This window comes from Argiope bruennichi, chromosome X1 (genome assembly GCF_947563725.1).
Source record: "Argiope bruennichi chromosome X1, qqArgBrue1.1, whole genome shotgun sequence".
Lineage (NCBI taxonomy): Eukaryota > Metazoa > Arthropoda > Arachnida > Araneae > Araneidae > Argiope > Argiope bruennichi.
Window position 1 is genome coordinate 77,429,413 of NC_079162.1, and position 23,918 is coordinate 77,453,330.

The window sequence follows — 23,918 nt, forward strand, 5'->3', positions numbered from 1 at the left end:
TCCTTATAATAATAATATTTTTGTATGTGCTCCTTTTCTGAAGTTAGGCTAAAAAATTCGGATAAAAGGGGGGGGGAGGAGAGAATATTTGTATTGAATCAGAAAAATGTTATATATTTTTTATCTTTTAGGTATGTATTTTTATAAAATAGAAAAAAATTATTAATCATTACCAATATTTTTATATTCTGCCTATTAATGAAGTCTTTATATCCATTATAACAAAGTATTAAACATGGCATTTCTAGAGGATCGCCTCAAATAACAGTTTGATTAAATCTGTGGATATAATTTTTTTTATGGACCTAGAAATTGAAGCCAACAGCATGCATAACTTGATTACTCAAGATATAACTAATGACGTGTTTTCTTTTTGAAATTTAGAATTGGAAAATATTGTGGAATATTTTTATTGCAACGTAATTATTACTAACAAGCAAAAAAAAAAAAAAATTGTGTGTGTGTGTGTGAATGGATTTGAACAGTTTCCGCCTCATAGTGCTGTAAAAGTGCGGTGCATTTCTAAAATAAACTTTGTATAGCTTTAAAAAAATATAGGATATTATTCGTTTTCTTTTAAATTATCTTCGGCACTATTACTTAATCAATAAATGAAAGCATTCTCTTACAAGGAAAAAAAACTTAAATAGATGAGACCTGCTTCAAAGAGGTACAGGTCTATGAGTAATGTAAAGTTGTAAGCAAAATATGTAAGGTTGAGATGCAAAATGTAATGGTGAATTTTGTGTTAGGCTTGGATGCAAAAGTAAGTTGGCTTATACAGAAACAAACCCATAAGTTTTAAGTTTTCAAAATAAAAATTTAAAAAAGTCGTCTTTTGGAATTAAAGGAACTTTACTCGATTTTTAAAGTTTTTGAAAAGGTGCAGAGAGATTTCTGATTGAGAGTTTTTCGATATAAAATCTAAAATGAACAAACAAAGCCGTAATATGTTCTTTTTAAAAATTTCAGAAAATTAATTAAATTTATCCTACGATAAGGGGGGGGAAGTGGCGAAATAAGGTAAATAATGAGGGTGATTCTAATTTCCTAATTCTTCTAATAAAGAGATATGATGTTAAATTTTGAATATTTTTTTCATTATTTTCAGAAGACTATGAAATTAATGTTTATCTAATTTCATCATCTTTTTGATTAATTCATTTTTATTAATGATTCATATATTTTTTTAAAAATTACACAGAAAAAAAATATTTTTTTCCGAATTTTATTAAAGATTTATACACGTTAAAATTTTTCATAAAATCTATAAATTATAAATTAGTAATAGTAAATGATAGAGAATTTTTATAATAGGTAAATGAAATTCCTCTGATAAGAGGAAGAAGAAGGAGTATAGACACAATTGTTAATTTCTGAATTAAAGAAAGTTCTCTTGCATTTTTTAGTACTTTCAAGCCTTTAATTCAATAATAAAACTAAAAAAAAGTACTTTTTGCTGTATTTATTTTTCCAAAAAAATAATAGAATGAAAGCTTTTGAATATAATCGCAGTTAATACTAACATTCACTTTATATTATCAAAATCCTCTGGTCCGCAACTGATATATTAAAATGTACACAAAAAAATTTCATTTATTGTGATCACAACATCGTTTACTGTTATCAGTTTTGAAGTAAAGAATTGAATGATCCGTCGTTTTTAACAAGAGACTGACATTTGTGGAATTCTTGACTCTTCTTTTAAGGAAACATCTGTAATCAGATGAAATTATCACCTTTGGATGGATAATTTCATTCTGTTTGGACAAAAGCGATTTGGATTCCAGAAGTTTGTTGTATGGACATTTCCTGCTACTGAATTACAAAAGCAAAATGGATTTAAAAAGAAAACTGAGTGTTAAAGAGAAAACTGAAAGCCTTAACAGGCATGAAAGCTTACCTGAAATGACTTATGGTGCAAATTTTCAAAACCTCTCTTTTTTAAAATTTTGAAAAATCTTAAGATTTTTGTGAGCAAGATCAAGCAATAAACATTGACTCCGACGAGGACAAATGTATTGAAGAAATTCCTCCAACAAAAACCAAAAATGAATCAAGCATTTGATATTTTGGAGCGCAGTGTAGAGCATCGGTTTATAAGTTTTAAAAAACAATACGAGTACGAAATTTATATAAGTGATCTATTAAGGAATAATTGGTAATAAGTAACAATTATGGAATTTTTTAACTATTATTTTTGAAATAAATTATCGATCGAAATTAGACGTTATTTTCCCCCTTTTCTTTGATCTAATAAAAATATAGATTCCTTTCTGTGGCATAAGAGAAAATAAAAACATTCTGGATTATTTAAAATACACACAAAAAAGATAAATAGGAAACAATATATAAAATATAATTTAAAACAATAATAATGATTGACTTTGGAAATGATGGAAACTAAATCGTAAGATAAATAATAATAGGCAAATGGAATTTTTCAGACTTTTAATCATTGTGCATAAAATGTTTATAAATGATTCCATCAATATTATTAATTTTTTTATGATTTGTGCTACTTTGAAATAAATGTTTCATTTTTCTTGAGAAAAATGGTAGAGCACGCATCAAGGATATGTCTTTTTAATTTGATTTTGTTAAATGATTTCACTGGTGGGGTGTGAAAATTTGCAGTTGAGTTCCGGCTCATTTGTCCTCCTCTTCACTTGACTACGGTTGAAAATTATAAGGTCTATCTTACAGCAGCCATCATGTTGAACGAGTTCCAAATTCGGATATTCATCTAATTAAACTTGTGGTGGTAACATCATAAGCCAGATAACAACTTCCGGAGAAAGGTGTACACTTTTGTCTAGTGGCTTTGTTACTCGGCTATGAACCCTAACGTTGCGAGTTCGAACCTCAAACTCGCACAAACTAACTCAGTTATTGAAAATATCTCGGGTATAGGATATTATTTTCTTCGTAATCTAATTACGTGGAACTTTCTGCTTCGGACATTTGTTGTCGCATTAATTGAAATCAAAATTTGTAGAATTTCCTTCTTGAATAGTTTGAACTTCTTGGGTTGCTTATGTATTCTTTCTTTTGGCAACAATTTCTAACATCTATGGATGACTTGGTTTGGAACCATAGTTTTAAAAGTCTAAAAATCTGCTCCTCATTGATGGTAATAGTGAAGGTTAAGAGTTTAATTTATGGAATAAGGTATAACTGTGAACATTTCTTTTATTTTGTTTAGGAAATACTTAATAAGTTAAAATTTTATTGATATATTTTTTTAAATAACATGCATTTATTTTTTTAAATCATTTGACACAGTCTGTAACTTTTTGAGCAGCTACGAGATTTCAATATTACTTAGTAAAACTGATATCTTCTTTTAAGAGACATAAAGATGCAAACTATATAAGAGAATTGCGCGTATTACAACATTTTATATAAACATAATTTTAAAATTACATTATACTAGACGCAGTACCCATAACTCCACTTCCATTTATTTGTACTATTTGTTTGTAAAAAAAGCAAAATAATAATAATAAATTTTTTTAAAAATTCTTCTATGTCTAACAGTTTTCAAATTCTTATATTCGACCCTTCAAGATTCTTAAACCTAGTAATTAATTAATTACTACACTAAAGTTTTGGGATAAAAGGCATCTTTAGTTTTGTTATATGACACATAATAATGCAATAAAACTGACAAACTTATTAAGTGAAATAAAATCTTAGTTTAGAAACTCAAGCTGGGGGGGGGGGGGAAATGCTATTTGCCGATTTGAGAGATTGAACACAGAGTACTTGAACTCGGAGTTCTTAACCTCCGTTCCTAACAATGTTGAGAGAAAATACAAAGCAAGTGCAATTACGTAGAAGATTTTGATTGCAGAGAAAAATAAAACTCCAAAATAATTAATTAAAATTGAAGATTTGGAGTGGCGGGTGAATAAAATAAATGAATAAAAAATGCGGAGGGGTAGAAAAACTTATTTAATAAAAGTTTGACAAAAGCGGCCCTAGAATAATGTCACGTTTGAGAAAGACAGATAATATGACAACTGAACGCATTCTAATTTTTTAATCAAAAGTACTGAAACATGAAACAAAATTAGGTCAAAGAGTTAAAGAAATTGCTACAATTTTAAAAGATAGAGTTTAATTTCTGCATGCTTTTACTCTATGTATTAAAAAGTAAAAATATCTTTAGAAAGCAACTTAATATTAATATTGGCAGAAATGCGTGAATGATATATGTTATTAAAGAGTACTGAGAGTGTGATTATGTAGAGAGTAATAATCTTACTACATAAGCCATTGTATTTTCATATATTGGTTTACCTTATTTGAGGAAATTTCGCAATTCGAAAATTGGAATCTAATTGCAATAGATAAGGAAATAAATGCTTGTTCCACTTTTTTGTGATACCCTGCATATTTTTAAAAAAGTGTATTCTTTTACGAGCATGTTTTTATTCCACTGGGTTAGTGTCAATTTTACTAAAATTAGGCAAAAAAATATTTTCTTCCCGAGGAACGCCGTGTATATATACTGATTTAAATAATTTAATTCTGTCATGTTATTTAGTTGATAATTTTAACTAAATTAAATCTGCTCCATTCTTTAAATATTAATTTTATTATTGAATACATATATTTCGGAAACAAAGCAGGTTTTTCTTATCTTTTAACAAATGGTATAGAAAACAGTGCAGTTATTTTATTCGAGTATTGCGAACTAAAAACTTCGCAATTCAATTTAGTTTATTTTCACTTTATATATATTCCATTTTATAGGAAATAAAACGAGTATTATTTGGAATCAAACCTCGTAATTTTGAACTGAAATCAGATGTTGGAGATAAGATCTAAAGCGACACGACTTTCTCCAAACTCCAATTCGCATCAGAAGTAGGCGACTAAAAGCTCAGAATGCAGCTCAATAGAATATCTCCCATACAAAACGATACAAAATGCAAGTTTGAATATATCGCAAGGAAAAGTTTTAAAAAATCGTTTTATAATTTCAATAAATATGACTTATAATCAAAATTGTCATTTCAAATAAGCCAATCCAAAACTATACATCTTACATAATTCGCAAATAATGAATTAAAATTATGTTTTTATAAAGTGTTAAAACATAGAAACAGTTACTTAAAACTATTTTCATGCAATTCTGGAAATTCAAAAATTGAATTCTGTAAAATTTGAAATCAATCTACTTTTACTAACTTTCTGAATTAACGTTCGATAAACTGAATAGGGTAATCATTTCTGTTATAAAGGAAATACAAAGGAATTTTATGACAGATGGAATATAGACCAGTGAAATTAGAAATTTTTTTAAGAAAATAAAATTGACTGATTGTCCCATATAATGTCATAACTTAGATAGGTGCTTTGCGGCAAAATGTGGCGCAAAACTGAGGAATCGGTTTGTTGCATTTAAAAAAAAAAATTTTTGAATATTTTTATAGACTCTAAAACAATATATATTGTTAAACATGCGTTTCATAAGAAACTGTCTTATTTTAATAGCATTTGTAGATATAAATTTGTGTTTCGGAAATGCGATATGACCTGATTAAATATGTAATTTTTAATCACTAAAAATGCAATTATTGCTATAACTATTTGACTCACTTTTATTGTTTTTTTTAAATTAGACATATATATTTTTCATTAAAAATTCAATAATTTTAGATATTTTACAATTTATGAATGTAAATTTTGTTCCCTGTGTTAATTATTTAGAGCATAATATTTCGGATTCATGTCTGGCATATGATGGATTTTTTTTTATGTAAATAAATTATTTAAATGATAGTTACGACTTTTTTATTTTCTAAATATTGTACGTATTTTAGAAGATGATTATTTTCTTAATTTCAAGATGAAAGCATTTGCGATATTTAATTTGTTATTCATGTGCAATGTAGAGTAAACATGTATTTTCTAATTGATTATGCAATGCGCAATTATTGTAATTTCGTGCTTGTTCCAAGTAATATATAATCAAAATTAAAAATCATTTTGCTATTTTTTTTTTAACTTTCAAATGTAAGAAGAAATCATTAACTTAATAAATTGCAAACTGTGGGGAGCATTTTCATTTTGTTCATGTATCGAAATTTAATTCAAATAATATTGCATTTTTTTTTTTTGCACATTTTCATTTTATAATTTTTTATTTAATTCCTAATTGTTTGTAGCAACTAATGCTACCATAATACCAAAAATTATATAAATTCAGTAAATAAGTTAATCATAGGTGGGCAAGATTAAAAAAATTAACGCTAATTTGAAGAATGTAAATTATATGAATCCAAAAATAGTTCAAGTTTCATGAAACAGGGGGTGGGGGAGTATTATGCGAATTACATTTTTTGAAATGGGGGTGTAGCTCAGGGTATCTGCTCTGAGCGTTATTTGAGCAGTTACGACGGAAATTCCTTGGCTACAAATTATTCCGATTCATTTAACAAAAGTATTGCTACTATACCTTATCACACATTCTCCCAATAATGAAACATCAAAAGGAACAAATAAAACAGTATTTTCAAAAACAGTGAATCTATATTCTGATGTTATTAATCGATCAATGCTATGTAAATAAATGTTTCTTAATAAACTCAATTTTTATTGGTAAAAAGTTATGGTCAAAATTAAATAATTTCCTTCGTAAATACATTTATCTAAGTTAACAAATTGTGTGCTTAAGTTCGTAAGTACAGTTCGTAATTTTCAAAATCTAGTCTAAATTCTTATAAAAAAGATGTTACTCGAAATTTTATGAAAATTATGCATCGGTGATCTTCATAATAATTGGGGAAATTGGAATATTTTCTCTTACCTATTTTAAAATTCATAAGATTTACTGAACTCCTTATAGAGAATAATTTTAAAAAAATTAATTAATTAAAAATTATAAATATACTAGTAAGATTAAAATAAGTACTAATTCTTTGAGAGAGATTTTCATAATACTTCCCATGAATAACGCTTTAAGAATTTGAAGGTCCGCATTTAGGTGTCATAGCATTTTACTAAAATTCTGAGATCTTCTGCTTTTATCTCTGTACTTACTGTTATCGTCGATTAAAAATGAATGTATAATAGAAGAAAATACGGATGACGTTATAGTTATTAAGGCTTTATTTTGTTCAACCCCTCTCAACGGGTTACAACATTCGAATATACAAGATCACAATTGTTATAGGTGGCGCTCTTGCATGCCATGACGTAACACTTGCTAATAATGAATATGATTTTTGTGTCCTTTGGCGTCCAAAACATTTTTTTAATGATATAACTTTTTTTGCTGTATAATATTTTTCTATTTTAAACCAATTTAAAAAAATATCGTAAACGTATTTTGCAGCAATAAATATCATTGTCATAATGAAATTTAAATCGTTTTCATTGTTGTTACTAATGTGCAAGTTGAGGTTCGAACTCGCAACGTTAGGGTTCATAGCCGAGTAACAAAGCCACTAGACAAAAGTATACACTGGTGTCCGGAAATTGTTATCTGGCTTATGAAGTTACCACCACACTAATATTTCATCCTGGCTTTTTTCCCCATTGTTTCTGAGGATGTGGCTTCTTTTTCCATATTCAGTAGTTTTCAGTATGAAGCATAGTTTTAATAAAATTTTGTTTTCCTCTAATCATGGTTTTAACTTCAGAATCAAGTAATGGCGACTGCTGTCTTTTCTTGTTATATAATTGGATGTATAAATTCATAGATAGAAAATTAAGAAAATACATAGGATAATAAACTGCCTGATGCAAAACTAAAATGCTTGACGATTTTCCTGAGGACACCAGGAAAGTTACTTATAAAAGAGTATTAAATGAAATTTTTAACAACCATTAATCTTTGCGAAACAGTAGATCGATAAATATAGTTAATCTTTCATGAAAGTGGGAGGGGGGGGGTGCTGGTTATTCCACTCTCAGATAGTTTCATTTATAATTTAGACATGAACAGAGGAAATGCTTAATAATTACCTAGATAGTAAGATATTGAATTAACACTCCGAAAATTTTTAATTCTGTAAACAACTTTTACTGTAAAAAAATAGTGAACACTTAAGTAAAATTTATCCTAAGTAATAAATAAAAATTAACTAGTTTAAATATATTAAAAAAAAGTCCTTATTTTTACAGAATTTAATTCGTCTGATCTCTTAATAGGAATTCATTAAAATAAAAATTTACTATGCAAGATGTATTTTTTTTAAAATCAAATCTATTTTTTCCCCTTTTTTTAAAATTATGGGTTCGAAAATCAACTGGAAATTCCAAATTGAATTTGAAACATCTTATCGACTCTCTCAAATTAGGGTGTGTACAAGGAACGAATCACAATCCAGAGATCTACTCTGTATGTCAACCTTTTTGAGTCCAATCATACGCTTTTTTTCTCCGTCTGTGAGGTTTGGTGCTTCTTGGATTGTGATTGGTTAATGGATTACGTATTTATTTACATTAAAGATGGCAAGTAAAGAGGGGAATTTGTATTATTAAATGACTGTTTTCTTATATAAGTTTGAGATGAGACATGAAAAGGTTTTTTCCCTCATACTTTCAAATTTTTAATGTCGTAACAAGCATTTTTTTAAAAAATTATTTTCATATTGTCAATAACAATTTTTGAAATCTTTTAGTGAATATAAACAACAGTACGTTCAGAATAAGTAATGAATGCTACTGTATTCCTAGCTTTCAAAAATGTTTCAAGGAAACAATTGCAATTATTTATTAAGTAATAATTAATATTGTGTAGTAATTAAAAAAATTCCCATTAAATTTGTGCCTGTTTTTGTTTTAAAAAGTTATTTAATTTATGGATTTTTTTTTACGAACAATTGACTCTAATTAATTATCTTAACTTCCTTTTCACCAGCACTCGTGGTTTTATGTATTTTTTTATTTTATTTCAATTAATGTTCATGGAATTTTAGTGTTGAATTAATAAAATTTAATTTAAATTGATAAATAATTTTAATTAATGCTAACAAAAAGAAACATTAAATTTTTGTTTTTAATAATTCTTAAAGGATTTTTAATTTTAAAATTATTAAAACAGAAAAGAAATTCAATGAACCAAAAGAACAAATAATTGCTGCAACTTCTAAATATTCAAAATTCTCATGACATAAATATTGGCCAGTAGAATATAGAAATAGTAGTTCCTGTTTCATACCAATCATTAAAAGAATTAACTAAAATTTACATTAAAATTAAATAAAAAAACATCCTGCACTGCTTAACGGATTTATTACTTTTCAATTTTGCTTCATAATGGAATTATTGTGTGCACTATAGGATATAATTATTATTAAACTGAATTTTTTTAAAAAGGGACCTTTTTTTCATAAAATTCAGTTGACAGTGCATTTATATATTTAGTGTTTAGTTTTTTCCTCAGTATTTTGAAAATTTTCTTAACAATGATTTTCTGATAGAAGAAACTATTTCTGAATATTATATTTATTTTTAGTCTTTTTATATAATAATATTTTATTATTATGAAAGTTACTGAAATATGTCAGTTGTATTAAAAATAATACTTTTTTAAGTTATCTTGCAAAATAATCGTTTGAAAAATTATCAAAAAAGAAATTGCATACTATCCATAAAAGAAAATTACTACATGTATATATATTTGAACGTAACATCACAATAATTATGATTTGTGTAGAATACTGCTTGTAGTACTAAATCGGAATAGAAATAAATTTTGCACTGTAGAATAATAAAATATGTAGATTAATAAAATTAATCCATAAAATTTATTTTTTTATTAGCTCAAATGAAGGGTTTGTACTATAATAATTCATAGTATTCTATATAGATGTCCTTTTCTTTCTTCTAGTGACTAATTTTTTATAGAATTCTTTCTTTTGGTGACTAATTTTTAAAATACTGTAGAATTCATTTCAAGTCATTTGTTTGTAGTTAAATTGACTGATGATCTAGGTTGTCTTGAAACAAACATTCTATATTGATATAAATTTTTTATGCTTATGTTTATTTTATAAATAATCAATATGTGTATGTGCAAAAACATTTGTATTATAAATTACACTAATGAACTTACCTGGCCTTTTCAAATATCTAGATAATGCTCTGGGCAAATATTAAACAAATAATATTTTCCAAGTGAATTTCTTGTAGAAATTCGTAACCATTTTATATTGGTATGATTTTAAACAGAATTATTGATCCTCTTAATTGAAATAAAGCTCTTATTTGAGGTTATAGCTTATGTATTAAAATTGTTTTTTATAAAATTATAAATATATATTAACTTTTTCTTATATAAAAGATATTATAATTTCAATAAATCACATCAAAGCCATTTCTTAAAAGAATCGGATATTATAGTATTTTCACTTTGGTACTCAAGAAATAATCATATTATAACAAAGAAATCAATAATTTCTTTCATAATATAAAATTCAGAATATTTGGAATTCTAAAATATGATAGTTTTTGTTAAAATGATGATTGTTAATGCTTTCGTAAAATTGTTGATACAAAAATATTTTATACAAATAGGATTTTTTTGCATCCTTTTTTTTTTTTCTCTCAGGGGAGTATATAAGAAGTTATGTATGGCAGTCTATAGCAAATTTTAGATTTATCTATATTATTGTCATTCAAAAAGATGAGAAATTACATGACTAAGAAACACTTAACTGAGGGAAAATCTTCCAGCTTCCTAACTTTAAAAAGCTCTTAATATTTCAGATTATCAATTTGCATTATTCTTTTAAGAAGCATTGTAGAAAGCAAAGTATTATATAGATATAAGATGTATAATTGTTTTATAACTTTAAAAAACTTGATACAAATTTTTTTGTATTTAAATGTTGAAACTTTTTTTTATTATTATTATAGGAAATACTTTCTTTGCATAGTAATAAAATAACTTTGAAACATATATTAATAATATGGCTTTATAAATTAAATTCTTCCCTTCTTCTGTGTTGGGGAGTTTATAAAACAATGAAAACAGTTTGAACTTCAGGACAACAATGTAATCTATTGTTGGAAACTAGACAAAATTTCAAAGCTTGGAGTCTAATAAATTTGCAGGTTTAGCCAAAATATTGTGCTTACTTGAAATTTCTTGAATTAGTTTCTAAGTCTGCTTCATTTTGTAAGCTAATTAAAATGCAGTTTGATAACTTTTGCAATAGTGTTAATTTATTGTGAAAAATGCTTACATTATGAAGTCATTTGATAATGAAACTTTAAAATCTGAATTAGAAATATTATAAATTATTATTTCACTGAAATCATTGTTTAAAAATACTTGTTAATTCTCATTTAGTAAAATTATTTAAAATTAAAAGCAAAATTAGTGTCTAAAAAGTAATTTACATCTAAAATTTGTATATTTTCCTGAAGTTATGAAAATATTATTTAATAATGGTAGCTAATGATTATTTGCCTTTTTAGTTGAAAAATAAAATATTTGAATGAGCTTGCATTAACTTACCACAATTTCTTTAGTGAATAATATTTTTTCTGAAATCTTTTTTTGAAAGTCCAAGAAAAAATTTAATATAAGAAATAAATACTGAAAATATGCACAATATCATTAACAGCAAAATTTTTCAACAATGCAGATATCTTTTACTTATTAACTCCATCAGGTTTTCATGAGAATGATAGGAAGGTTAAGGGATTAAATTATTAAGTAGTGACTTAATTAAACCTTTTATCTGTTTATCAGAATTTGTTTCATAAAAACCCTTATATAATGAATCGAAATCAATAAAAAATATCATGTCAGATGTTAGTGACAGGAAATGAAGTATCTGAGATATGCTTTGTCTGCGAGTTCCTAGAAACTTTAATCTGGCTATGACCATTATAATAAAAAACATTAAATTTACTGTATTACCTGAGGACTATTGATTACACAACTCTGAAATAAATATTTTCGTTTGCTATAATAAAGAATACTTTTCTTTTGATTACATAACTATCAATATTAAAATGTGTGATTGGTAAATGTGTCATTCATTTATCTGCCAATTAGTTGTTTAATGCTTAAAATCTCTAAATAATACAATAGAATAGTTTGGCTATAGGATTAAATCATTATACCTGCTTAGCAAAAGATTTTTTAATACTCATTTTAAATAAATATGCAATATGAGGTAAAGGAAGAAGCAAACAAATATTATAGTTTAAAATTAAAATTAAAATTTGGGAATTTGAATCAGACTTTCAAATAATGGTTTTCTTGGCTACATAACAGTAATTATAAATTGTATGATTGATAAATGGACCTTTAGTTTCTCTGCCAATTAGTTGTTTTATATATAAAATATCTTAAGAATGGAAAAGAATGATTTGGTTAAAGAATTATGACATTTTATCTAAAATATAATCATTAGCATAACATGGTTAATAATTTTTTCAAATAAATATAGAACATGAGGAAAAGGTTAATTCATCAATAAAAATCTCTTTTGCCTTATATCAACAAAAAATTCCTTTTTCTCTCATCAATGAAATTAAAGAGTATCTATTTGATGATACTTGTAACATTTTTTTTTTTTTTTTTTTTAAATATTTGAAGGAAGTTGATATTAAATTTTGTTTGAGCATGAATGATTAAATTTTTAAATTTTAGTTACACTGAAAAAATAATACATTTTCCCTAAAAATGTTATACTTAAGAAAAGAAATTCTTTATTCATTTCAGGTGAAGATGGAAAAAGATAAAGACCTACTCCATCGGGAAAAATAAAAAAATATGTTACTAAACTTATTCAAAGTGCTCGTATGGCCAGAGGGCAGTCAGTTATGTTGGGTTCATCTTTCAAGGTAATTAAAATGTACATTGATCATTTTTGCAATGATTAATTTTTTATAAAAAAGAAACCTTTAATATGGTAACACCATGGTACATGAAAGTTTAATTTTTGAAATTTAATTTCTACTTTGAAATTAAAATATGTTTAGCAATAATTTTTAATAGTCATTTCAGTCAGATAACTCAAAGAAAATTAGTGTTTAAAAACTATTTTACATGTAAAATTTGCATATTTAAAAAAAAAATTCTGAAAATACTATCTAGCGATATTTGATTTATTCTCAACTATTTATCTACTAAATTGATAAGTAAAATATTATTTCTATGAGAGTGAATTCACTTGTCAACAACAAAAATAAAAAAAAAATGTTTTCTACTTCTAAAGTAATTAAAAAGGTTCTCTTTGAATATTTTTTGCAAAATTTTTATTTATTTATTTTTTTTGTGAGAGATGAAATCAAATATAATTTTTTCAGTATGAAAATTTAAATTTGAGCATTTTAGTTAGACAGTAAAAATAAAGCATTTCAGCTCAAATATGGAAAAAGAAAAGAAAGAAGCTATTAATTAAAAAAATAAAAAAATCTGTTTCAAATGTTTCAAACTTTGCATTTAGAATAATAATAATACATTTATTAAAACTGCATCCAATTAGATGAAGGAAATACAGAATATAGTAAATAGCACAATTTCTTTATCTCACTAAGTTCTTGTTTGAAATTGGAGTATGCATACTTCATAGCTTTTTGAAAAATAAATTATATATATGCATTTTATGTTCTGTGGTACATTTTGTTGAAATAGATTCCAAGTGGCACATTATATGCCAATAAGATTTTGGTTTGTTTTTCTGGCTCTCTGCTTTTTGACTTCTTTTGAAAGAGTGTTTGTTTTGATATATATACCATTATTTACACTATTTCATTTAATTGACTTCTCCATATAAAACCTCAGGTTTACGGTAGCTCTTATATTAGTGAGCTATCTTGTGTAAATATATAATTAAACCAAAACGGTGATTTTTGAGATTGTTTTAATTTTTTTTTTTTAATATTCGGTATCCTTGAATATTACAGTTTAGGTATGATTCCCTTAATAAAATCTAATATTTATTTCATACATATAGTCTGAACCACTTTTATTTTTAATTATTAGAACTTAATTACAGAAGACTATAATTAAGTTTTATTTTAAAAAGAATAATTTCTATATTTTAAGAAGACTATAATTAAGGATAGAATTAGGCTAAAAACATTAAATTTACTTTATTCCTTGACAGAATAAAATAAAGTGACCCCTTACTACTTTTGTAAATTTAAAATATGTTTTCTGTTGTTTTCAAAAAGAAAACTTTCCTTTGGAGACCATAACTATTAATTGAGTACGTGATTAATAAATTTGCGTTTTGTTTTCCTGCCATTCAGTTGTTTTATGCATAAAGTCACTAAAGTATAGAATAGAATGATTTAACAGTAAGATTAAAACTCTTCACATAAAATATTGTCCTTAGCAGATAATTTTTGTAATACTCATTTGAAATAAAATTGAAGATAGTGGCATGGTTAGTTTACCAATAAGTATGTGTACTACGAAATAGCAAACTTTTTGTTATTGTTGTTTCTCTTTCCAAAATAATTAAAAAGATTCAGTTTTGATTATTTTTGCAACAATGTTAATATTTTGAAAATGGAGAAAAACATGATTCTATTTCAAGTGAGTATAGAGGTTTAAATTTTACAACTCTTCTAAAATATGTTTAAAAAAATTTTAAGCCTCATTTCAAAGATGTAAGGGAAGAGGAGGGATGAGCTGTTCCACTGAAAAATAAAATCCGATTCAAAACTGTTTCAAGAACAGACTTGACTTTAATATATCCAAATTTATTTGCTTCCTCTTCTAATTTAATTTAAAAATTTATAGATAACTTTTACAACAATGTTACATTTATATATATATATTAAAAAAGAAACCCATGACACATGGAATGTTAAATGGAAGTTTAATGCCACATACAAGTAATGCCATGCCTCATGGAAGTTTAAACTGTAAAATACGACTTCTACAGTGAAATAAAAATATTAAGTTTTGAAATAATTTTTAATACTCATTTCACTAAAAGAAGTAAAAAAAAAAAAAAACTGGCTTTCTAAAAATGGTTTGCTTTTGAATTTAAATTTTTTTTCCACAGTTCTAAAAGTATTACATAGTAATACTTGATTTGTACCCTAGTATATGCCTTCGTAGATGAAAAGTGAAATATTATTTCTATAAGAGTGCATTCGGTTAAGTGATATCATATACAAATTGATTCAAAGAATTACATTTTACATGAAATCTCTTCAGAAGAATACAAGCAGAAGTTTAATATTAAAAATAAATAATGAAATTATATGCAATGCCATTCACTTTAGAATTTTTTAACAATACAGATATTTTAAAGCAATGATATCTGTTCGGTGCTTTTCTTCATGTAACATGCACTAGTTTACTATAGCAAAAACATTGAAAAATATAATATAGTAACTACAAAAACTGTGAGAATGTAAGAATATAATATAGGCACCTAATACTGAATGTACAGAACTGTCAACTTTTTGATTTTTAAAATATAAGGGAACAATATTGAATGTTTCAAACTTTATATTTATTTGTTTAATAGTATATTCAATAAAAATGCATTAATCTACATGAATGAAATAAAGAATGCATATTGTTCTGGATAGCATAACTTTACCCTTCCATGTTCTTGTCATAAAATTAAGATTCAATGCTGTAAATTTTCTTAACAAGCAAAAAAATGTTTATTTATCTTATATTCTGTTGCTTATTCTACTAAAATGGTTTCTGATTAGCATGCTATGGCATTAGCATTTTATACAGCATTTCGTATGGAATTCATTGTCATTCTGCTGGAAACTTTTAAAAACCTGTTTCTTTCTCGGTGTTTATTTTCTTGTGTGAAGATACTTTTAAAGAAGAAATTCATTTGGTTTTCTTCAAAATGTTTGATGATACTCTTACATCTGAAAATCTGATAGCAACAGGAAGTAGCTCTAAGCAACTATGTTGCAGTGCATATTTCTTAAGTGGTATCCTTATTCTCCTGCAAAAGAGTTTTTGATTATAGTATAGTGATGTGTGAAATAGAGTGCAGGACTCTCACCCTATTCCATTTTGAAGTTTTAAACTAATAATTTGTAATGTTTGAAATGTATAATGTTTACAAGATTAATAATATATTCACTGAAAGATTATTTAGCTAGATAAAGAAAATGAAGAATGCAGAATATTCTGATTAGTATAATTTTTCTATTTCATAATGTTTCTGTCTGAGATTTGAGGGTGTGTAGTATTTTGTTGGAAAACAAATTACCTGTGTCTATTTTTTATTCTGCTTCACATCCTGTTGCAGTAGTTTCCAGTTAGCATGATATGGACTTTAGATTTAGTGTGGCATTCTAGCTTCCTCTCCTTTGTGAATATGTTTTTGCTTTTATGTTTGTACCGCATGTTTTAAATGACATATTGAATAGTGGTTGCAGATTCCAAATTGTTCTGATACCAGTGGGGTATTTTGCTGAAATATACCATTTGGCCATACGGTTGAATTTTAAAATTATTTAAAAATGTATTTTATATTTGCCAATATTACAATTTTGGTAAAATTAAATTTGATAATTTAATAAAATTTAATTTCTAATGCTATTTTAATATAGATATTGTCTTACGTGAATGGAATCCTGATTATTGATATTAGAATGGTGTTTGGAGGATGCAAATTAGACTTAGGGTTTCACCGATTATAGAAAAGGCTATCAATATAAAACCATTAAATTTAGTTTATTTCCAAAGAGATAAACTACTGATTCCATAATTTTTGATAAATTGATGTTTTATTTTTCTTTATTTATAAGAAATTGTGCGATTTATTTTCCTTCGAATGAGTTGTTTTATATGTAAAATGTCTAATGATTAGAATAGAATGATTTGGTTAAAGGATTATGAACTTTCTTCGAAAAAACTGTCATTATAACAAAATTGTTAATATTTATTTCAAATAAAAAAGTTACATGAGAAAAATGGGAAATTCTCTGACAAGTATATCTTTTGCCGGATAGTAAGAAAAAATTGTTATATCTCCATTTAAGGTTATTAAAAGATTCTATCTGGGCATTTCCTGTTATAGAATTTTCTTTTTGTATTATTGAAGAAATCTAAAGACGTAATTTCTTTCAGCTTGAAAGTTTAAATTTTAAAACTGTAGTTTGACTATAAAAACATTTCACCTGAATTATTATGTAAAAAGAGAAAAAGTTTACTCTGTCTGAAAAATTTTAAAAATCCAATGCAAAGCCTCTCCAAAGAACTAATTTGTCAGAAGGACACTCAGTTATGTTTGCTTCAACTTCTAAGGTAATTTAAATTTACTTTGATAGCTATTGCAAAAACGTTACTTATTTATAAAATAACCGAATATAATAATGCTACATTCTCCAGGCAAGTTCAAATTTAGGGAATAAGTAAGTTGTAGCTCGAAATTAAAATATGATGTTTAGCAACAATATTTAATGCTCATTTCAGGAATATTATGAATTATGAAAGAAAAACTAATTTTTGAAACAATAATTTGAATCCAAAATTTATATATTTTCTAAATGCTTTGAAAGAGTTAAGTAATAGTACTTGAAATATTCCCTATTTTTTTTTTTTCAGTTATAAAGAGAAATATTAACCGAATGACATTGTACTTATTTAAATGTTGTTAAACAAATGTCCTTTATTAACATCCTTGCCTCTAATCTTATGAAGAACATGAATGAAAATTTAAATCAAGAATAAATAATGACGATATATGTGATTCTATTAACAGAAAAATTTCTCATTTAGGCAAATACTTATTTATATATTATTTAATGACAAAGTTTGTTAGATATTTTCTTCAAAATGTTTGATTTCTTTTTGCATTTAAAAAATTACTGGCTATAGGAAGAAACTTTTTGTAGTAGGGGAGAGTGGCTCACCTTGGGACACAGTACACCTCGGGACAGCTTTATTTTTTGCCCTAGATTTTAAATTAATGCTTAGCTTTTATAGATGCAGATAGACGGCAGCACAGTCAAATCTTCAGATGTGTTTTGATTCCATTGATACAGCAGGTAAGAATTTATTAAGATTTTTATTTTGAGAACATGTCTAGTAACTTTCATGTAAAACTTTGATAAGTAGTTAGGTGGATTTTTAATGAAAATATTTTGAAATAAAAGGTACTATAACGAAATTTAAAGCTTTCTCTATAAAACTCATGTGTAATTATTGTTCTGATGCTAAATCTAACAGCATGTCATTCTAAAATTTCATTGTGTGTGAATGGTCCACCTTGGGACAGGTGGAAGTGGTCCACCTTGGGACACAAGATGTGACTACCTAACTTTTATTTCAAATATTTTTACAAAAATATATTATGTTTAAAATATTTTTTATTTAATCTACATAATCTGTGTTTATTAATAGTTATTATTTCTACTTTTAGGAACTCATTAGGCTTAACAATAGCAAGGATTAGAAATAAAGAATACCAGAAAAACGAAACAGTTCGTGGTAACAATATCCAGAAAGCTGCTGCAAAAGTTTTATCAAGAGAAATGTCTTTTAGGGAAGCTGCTGCAGTCTACAATGTTAGTAAGACAACTCTGAAGCGCCATGTTAGTACTTTTTAAAAAAAGTGAACAGCCAAATTCTAACTTCAAGTATGTATCAAAGATTCAAAGTCGAAAAATATTCACCGACGATGAGGGAAAAAAAACTAGTAGATTACATTTTACAAGCTTTGAAATATCACTATGGACTAACAATTAATGATGCACGTACCCTTGCATATGAATATGCTTCAGCAAATAAAAAGAATATTCCCCCAAGCTGGGAGCATGAAAAAAAAGCTGGAAAGGACTGGTACATTGGATTTAAAAGAAGACATAGTGCCATGTTTTCTCTTCGAAAACCAGAAGCAACTAGTCTTTCTTGTGCCACCAGCTTTACAAAAGAGAATCTAAATAAGTTTTATGATAACTTAGAAGCAATTCTTCATCGTCAGAACTTTAGACCTAGTGAGATTTATAATCTTGATGAATTGGGAATTACAACTGTACATGTTCCACCTAAAGTTATTGCTGGAAAAGGCATAAAACAAGTTGGTCAAATGACATCCGGAGAACATGGGAAACTTGTTACTATTATTTCTGCTGTAAATGCAATTGGCAACTCAGTTCCCCCACTTTTGGTTTTCCCCAGAAAGTTTTTCAAGGATCATATGTTGAAAGGAGCACCACCTGGATCTATTGGGGCTGCAAATCCAAGTGGTTGGTCTTCACCACAAATATTTATGCTTTATCTCAAACACTTTCTGAAGCATGTTAAAACATCCAAAGATAACAGCATTATTTTAATCTTAGATAATCATAACACACATATAACTATTGAAGCTATCGACTTCTGCAAAGAAAATGGAATTATTATGCTCACTTTACCCCCTCACACGAGTCATAAACTTCAACCTTTGGACCGCTCAGTGTTTAGATCTTTTAAAGTGCATTATAATAGAGCTTGTAGTCAATGGATGTTTAATCATGCTGGGAGGCCTATATCAATTTATGATGTTGCAGAATGTGTAAGCAATGCATACCCCCTTTCTTATACACCAAAAAACATTGTTTCTGGTTTTCAAGTAACTGGGATTTATCCTTTCAACCGAGAGGTTTTTGATGACAGCGAATTTTTATCAGCTTTTGTCACTGATAGGCCAATTCCATCAACAAGTTTATCCCTTCAAAGTAATGATGAGTCCCCAATTGCAGAATTGTCCGTGCCTAAAACACCTGAATGTGTGCGACCATTTCCAAAGGCAGCACCTCGAAAGGCAAGTAACCGAGGAAGAAAAAGAGGAAGATCAGCTATATGTACGGACTCTCCTGAAAAAAAAAAGCAATTGAAGATGCTATCACTAATAAAAGAACACTCAAGTAAAAGAGAAAGAATGTATGAATATGAAAGCGAAAAAAGGGATTAAAAAACAGCTTCAGTTGATCATTAGTAGCAGCAGTGAAGATGAAGATTTAATGCTCTCAGAATTGGTAGGAAGTAATACAACTGGAAGAAAACCAGTGATTAGTGATTTATGTAATGATGACAATAATGATGATGATGTGTACAGTTTAGATGAAACTAAGGATGAAAAAAAATTAAATGTTGGTGATTTTGTTGTTGCCAAATTTGCTGGTAAAAGGTCTGTTGTTGCTTTCATAGGTCACATGGAAAGAATTGATGGCGATGAATATGAGTTATCTTTTTTGAGACGACTAAATCAATCATTGACATTTATTTATCCTGAAAAAGAGGACAAATCTTATGTAAACTCAAATGACATTTTATTAAAACTTAAAGAACCAAAGCAAAGTACCGAACGTTCTTTGGGTTTGGTATTTGATTTCCAACAATTAATTACAATTAAATATAAAATTTGTTAATTTTTTTGTGTGTTAATATTATTATTATATATATTTCTAATATATATAATAATATTAATTTATTAATATATATTAAAATATTAATATATATTAAATATTAATTTCTAATTAGTTATATTTATCACTTTATATACTTTTCTTTTTTCGAATAAACAATTTCAAGTGTAATGTACTTCAATTATTGATCTTTTCATATCTGTTTTTCAGCTGTCCCAAGGTGAGCCACCAGGTAGTACACCTTGGGACAAAGTACAAGTTTACTAAATATTTTTTAAAAAATTTTCTATAATGGATTAAAGATTAAAAGCTGTTAAATAATGTAGGCAAAGGTTAAACAAATACAAGGTAAAAATTTGAAAATAATTCATCAATATAAAAAATTTTGAGAAAAAAAAGAAAAAAAGCGTCCCAAGGTGAGCCACTCTCCCCTATCTACTTCTCTTTTACTATTTTGCTCCTGTAATAGAATTTTAGATTATAGAATAATGGCTTGTGGAACTCTGCATACAGCACAGTGGTGTCTTTAGGTTATGATGTAAACAAATAATTTCGAATATTTTAATGTTTTAATTTTCAAGAAAAATAATGTATTCATAAAAATAGCACTAAAGTAGGTGAAAGGAAGGAAGAATGTTGAATATGCTATACAGCACAATTTTTCCTTTTGATGAGACTCTTATAAAAAATCTGAGAATGCAAGTTGTCTAATGTTTTGAAAAAAAAAAAAAAAGAAGAAAAAAAAACCCTGTTATGTATGAATTTTATTTTTTGTAACAAATGCTGTTGAATTGGCACATTATTTCATGAAGGTAAGATTTTGAGTGTTCCTGCGGAAGTGATTTTGCTTTTATACTTGTACCAGATTATTGACTTCTTTGGTTGAGAAAACAGAATGTCAATGGATTTGCTATCATGCTGAAACATACAAAAGTTGATTTTTGATATTTTTTAAAATTGTATTTTAGTACACGAGTATGTTTTGATTTAGACATTATTTTCTCAATAGAATCGAAATTTCATTCTGTATTTTTCATATATTCTTAACCATATTTATGCTTGACAATCATGAAGGTAATTTTAGAGTTTCAGTTCAGAATTGGGCTCTAATCCATTGTAACATGAATAATCACAATTAAACATCTTGAATGTACCTTTTTCAGTGATGTAATTCTTGCAAATTTGAAATAAATTTTCAGTTTTTTTTTTGATAATGAACATTTTCCAACTGTAGGCATAACTTTTAATAGTTGAAATGATTTAATAAATAGGTTTTTACTTTATCATTGAATTTTTGTTTTAATACTTAAAATGACTAAAGTATAGTACAGGATATTTTGCTGGAGGATTAATAGATTTCATGATAGGAAGGTTAAAGGATTTCATATAAAATACTATTCTGTGAAATTTTTTTTTTTGATAAACCCATTTAATACAATGTGAGGACAATGACAAAATTAATTTATGGATTTGTATCTTTACTTCCTAATGGTAAACAAAAAGTATTATTGTTTTTTTTTTCTTATTTAATCAGAAATATTCAGTTTCGATTCTTTTTCCTGCAATGCTATTTTTGTAAATGAAGAAAGGTATGAATGTAATTTTTTAGATCGAAAATTCAAATTTTAACATTCGAAATTCAAAAAATAATACATTTTATTTAAAACATTAGGCTTAAAAATTATTTTCAATGCTCCTTTTGGATCAACATGGAAAAACAGAAAAGGCCACTTCATCCAAAACTATAAAATCCAATTGAAAGTTATTACAGCATGAAAGATACTGTAGTTCTATTGAGAAAATAATATATCTTCATTAAAATATTATGCTTCAGAAAAGAATTTCTTTACTGATTTCAGCCGAAGATCGAGGAACAGACAAAAAGGTTGGAAACCTTTAATAAAAGTATTAAAACTGAGGATTTGGGCAAAGAAGTGCCAGTTGTCAGAGTGTTCCCTATGAAGGTAATTAAAAATGTTCGCTGATAATTTTTGCAATTTTTACTTTTATATAAAATATATGCAATACATTATGACATGTTTTTGAAAGGGAATTCTAATTTGAAACTAAATATGATGTTTAACAAAACATTTTCAATACTAATTACAAATGAAGATGGAAAAAGAAAAAAACTTCTACTCCATCAGAAAAATTAAATAATCTGAGTCAAAAACTCTCCAAAGTGCTGATTTGTTAAAAGGACAGTCAGTTTTATTTGCTTCAACTAAGGAAATGAAGAATGCAGATTGTTCTGGATTGCGTAGCTTTTCAATCCTTGTTCTTGTTATAAATTTGAGATTAAGCTGAGTAAATTTTCTTAAAAAGCAAAATAAGTTTATTTATCTTATATACTGTTACTCGTCCTGTTGGAAAGATTTCCAAATTTCGTGATAGAGTTAATGTTTTCTATGGCATTTTAGCTTTCTTCCCCATAGGGGATACTTTGTGAAAGTGTCTTAAATTGCATATACATACAGGGAAAACACAGGGAATTTTTCTTTCGCATTTGAGTGGCAATCCTGAGAAAGAATGCCTAGCACTCTGCTATTTTTCTAGACGTTCCTTAAAGCATTATTTTTTCCCATTTTCTTTCAATGAGTTATTCTTGCACGCTTTATTACCCAGTATATATATTGCATGCAAGCCAACAGATATTAACATGTTTAAAAGTATCATATAGTCCATCAAGAATGTTCAGCTTCTACCTTTACGATTCTAACTCTATAATTTTTCCGTATACTGTCAAAATGTGTTTCTGTTAAGTTTCTTCCTGTACCTTCGCATATTTTATATTTCGTCTAGTGTGAAACTTCCGGAGGAAGTTTGATTCTTTTCTACAAAGAATTTTTTGAAATTGCATCTGAGCCTGAATCGCCGCTACGCTGAGAGCATCAAAATAGAAAGTTTTGTTGTCTGACCGATTGAAATAAAATGAATTTATTTTTTATTGTTTAAAAGAAGTATTAATTTTATTAGGAGTAATTATTTAGAAGTAATGGCGCTGGAAGTTCCTTTTATTGTTTTCCCCACTTGCAAATTATCAAATTATGCAGCTTCAGAAGGGGTTTCTGTTTCGATTTTAAAAGGAGTGTTCTGTGACTGGACGAGAAGAGAGCTAAACTGAAAATTCTGTAATAGAGTTTTGAAAATGACGTATTCATTGCAGGAAAGGATTTTTCTTGTATTCGAACTCCACCGATTGGGGAAGATTATTACTGCAACAAGAAGCTTTCAGTGGAAATTCCAATTCGTTAAGGATCCTCTGACGAATTCAATAAAGCAAATTTACTATAAATTCAAACGAACTGGTAGTGTTGCGGATGTGAAAGTCTGAACTGTTGGACGGCACCTTTCGGTTATTACAGAAGCAAATGTACAGGCCGTTGAGGAAGCGCCCAGAAAATCAGTCCAAAAAACTGCAGTCGCATGTCAAGTCAGCAAGACGGCGCCGCATATGATGATGCGTGAGTTCTTAGCCTTATCCCTGTACAAAATTCAAACACAGCAAGCGTTTCGTACCGTATCCGTAGAGAAAAGGAACATAATTGCGAATGAATTGCTGGACATGATTGTCGTTGGCAATATTGTTG

The 23,918-nt window shown here is 27.1% G+C and overlaps 1 protein-coding gene across 4 annotated transcripts in view; it reads left to right on the forward strand.

Moving 5' to 3' along the window:
- The first annotated feature begins 8,475 nt into the window (after positions 1-8,475).
- Positions 8,476-23,918, forward strand: part of LOC129958963 (uncharacterized) — a 35,302-nt gene continuing 19,859 nt past the window's right edge. For 3 of the 4 annotated variants that reach the window (XR_008783354.1, XR_008783356.1, XR_008783355.1), the window contains exons 1-2: positions 12,584-12,822; positions 22,188-22,292. Coding sequence is in view for 1 of the 4 variants with exons in the window: in XM_056071720.1 (XP_055927695.1) it covers positions 12,781-12,822; positions 22,188-22,292 (147 nt within the window). In the remaining 3 variants the exon portion in view is untranslated. Of the gene's footprint in view, positions 8,542-12,583; positions 12,823-22,187; positions 22,293-23,918 lie in introns of those variants that run through there. The other variant, XM_056071720.1, reaches the window with a different exon arrangement.